This window comes from Gavia stellata, chromosome 28, assembly GCF_030936135.1.
Source record: "Gavia stellata isolate bGavSte3 chromosome 28, bGavSte3.hap2, whole genome shotgun sequence".
Classification (NCBI taxonomy): Eukaryota; Metazoa; Chordata; class Aves; order Gaviiformes; family Gaviidae; genus Gavia; species Gavia stellata.
Window position 1 is genome coordinate 6,509,910 of NC_082621.1, and position 1,917 is coordinate 6,511,826.

General features: G+C 56.8%; 1 protein-coding gene across 1 annotated transcript; it reads right to left on the reverse strand.

Annotated features, from left to right (window-relative positions):
* Window positions 1-1,251: 1,251 nt before the first annotated feature.
* On the reverse strand, window positions 1,252-1,566 carry LOC132319514 (feather keratin Cos1-1/Cos1-3/Cos2-1). The gene has a single exon (XM_059830482.1). It carries the CDS (start codon window positions 1,564-1,566, stop codon window positions 1,252-1,254), a length of 315 nt encoding a protein of 104 aa, XP_059686465.1.
* Window positions 1,567-1,917: the final 351 nt, after the last annotated feature.

The following is a 1,917-nucleotide window of genomic DNA, read 5'->3' on the forward strand; positions in this document are numbered from 1 at the left end:
GCCAGACACAGGCACAGATAGGGTAGAGCTGAGGCAGGCCCACACTGGGCCTGAGCCCTCATAGAGGCACTGGGCCAGGGGCCAAGCCAGAGCTGGGACTCATGTTTGCATTGGGCCTAGGTGGGCTTGGTCCTGAAGCTCATTGTCGCTGTGTTACCCAGCGTGTGTCCTGCTGTAGCTGATACCAGTACTAACTTGTGAACACCTCAGCCCCACGCATGTAGCCAACAGGTGGGACATGCCAGACCCTGTGCTGAAGGGTGATAGGGCTGCATGGGGAAAGAGTCCCTGCTGCCTATGCCCAGGCATGCAGACCATGGCCCCTAGATCAGGTGATGGAGGGGAGGGGCAGGTGGAGTAGGGACTGTGGGCCATCCCCACGGCTATTTACCCGTTCTCAAATCCAGCCATCATTTGTCAACACACTCTCACATATTCTCACATCATATTCACAGCTCCAGCCAAAGCAAGAGCACCACTCTTCCCCAAGGGCTTGTGGGACTGCTGACCTCCCTGGGGCCTCCCACATGCTCACAGTTCCTCTCTGGAAGACAGCAGTTGTCAGGATTCCTGTTCATATGATGTGCTCCGGGGCCAGGGGGCTATTTCTGAGCAGAGATGCAGCAAGGCAAGGACTGATGGCCATTGGCTGTGGAGTAACTAGGGATGTCTTCCTCAGGTTCAAGAGGCAGTCCCTGAAAGAGGACTCGCTGCAGTTTGTCCCACCCTCCAATGCCTCTAGGAGTGATGAAGGGTCCTCCTGTGCCCCCAACTAATGCCCCTCCAAAGCAAGGTCTTTCTCCCTCAGCAGTCAGTGCGCAGATGGAAAGACCACCTAAGGGACACAGGCAGTGTTGCAGCAATTTTTTAATGAGTCAAAAGAGGGAAATGAGGTCACCCCAAGTGGAGGTCCCCAATGCAGGGAGGAGGAGGAGCAGCCAAGAATTTGTTCCCCTTTTCCTGTTGACCTGCCTCACAGAAGGACACCGGCTAGCAGGTGACTCCAGGCTGGTTTCTGGGGTCCTCGTAGCAAGCTCTGAGGGGAGCACAAGAATACAAAGAAAAGAGAGGAAAAGGGTGATTGGAAGACATGTTTTCAGAAGGCCCAGGCTGGCCTCTTCCAGTCTGCCCTTGCAGGGCAAGCTAGAGATGGTCAGCTGCTCCTAAAACAATGGCACAAAGTTTGATCCTGTGTCAAGCAGCATTTTCTGAGTTCCTGGGGGTCTTTATCTGAGGCCGTTGCCAGCATCTTTAGCAGGGGGGGCACCTCCTGCCGCAGTAGCGGCTAGTGATGCAGGAGAGGTCACAGCACCCGGAGTTGACGGGGACTCCGTCACAGCTGAGGATGCTGCCAACAGCAGCGGAGGTGGAGGATCCAACAATGGTGTTCTGCGGGAAGGAGCTGAGGATGGGTCCGGGCAGGGTCACCACCACGGGAGAGGGCTCGATGATGACGGTGGAGTTCTGGCACTGCCTGACACAGGGCTCATTGCAGCTGTTGGCCAGTGGGGTTGGGCCGCAGGGCTGGCAGGGCTGGCAGGGCCGACACTGGTCGTAGCAGGACATGTGTTGGGGCCTGAGGTGCACCTGGGAGAGAGGGCAGGGAGGAAGGAAAACATGGGCATGTGTGAAGAGCAGCCTGTCACCACACCATGAGGGAGCCAAAGAACATGCAGGGCCGGGAGGTGGAGGCTGTGCAGAGACCGATGAGGGCTTTTTGGCCTTGTCATACCAGGGCCCCAAAAGGTCTACCAGCTCCTATGCAGCTACTGCCTAGCCCCTGAGTCCAGAAGCCACCTCAGTACAGTCCCAGGTTCCCTCCATGTCTAACTTTCTCCCCACTTCCCTCTCCCGTGACAAGCAGCCCCAAGATCTGGCATAGAACAAATCTGGAATCAGCTGAGAGGTCCACTGAAG

What these genes read in the sequence shown, in the direction of transcription:
- LOC132319514 (XM_059830482.1), bottom strand. Translation starts at nt 1,566, where the DNA reads ATGTCCTGCTACGACCAGTGTCGGCCCTGCCAGCCCTGCCAGCCCTGC.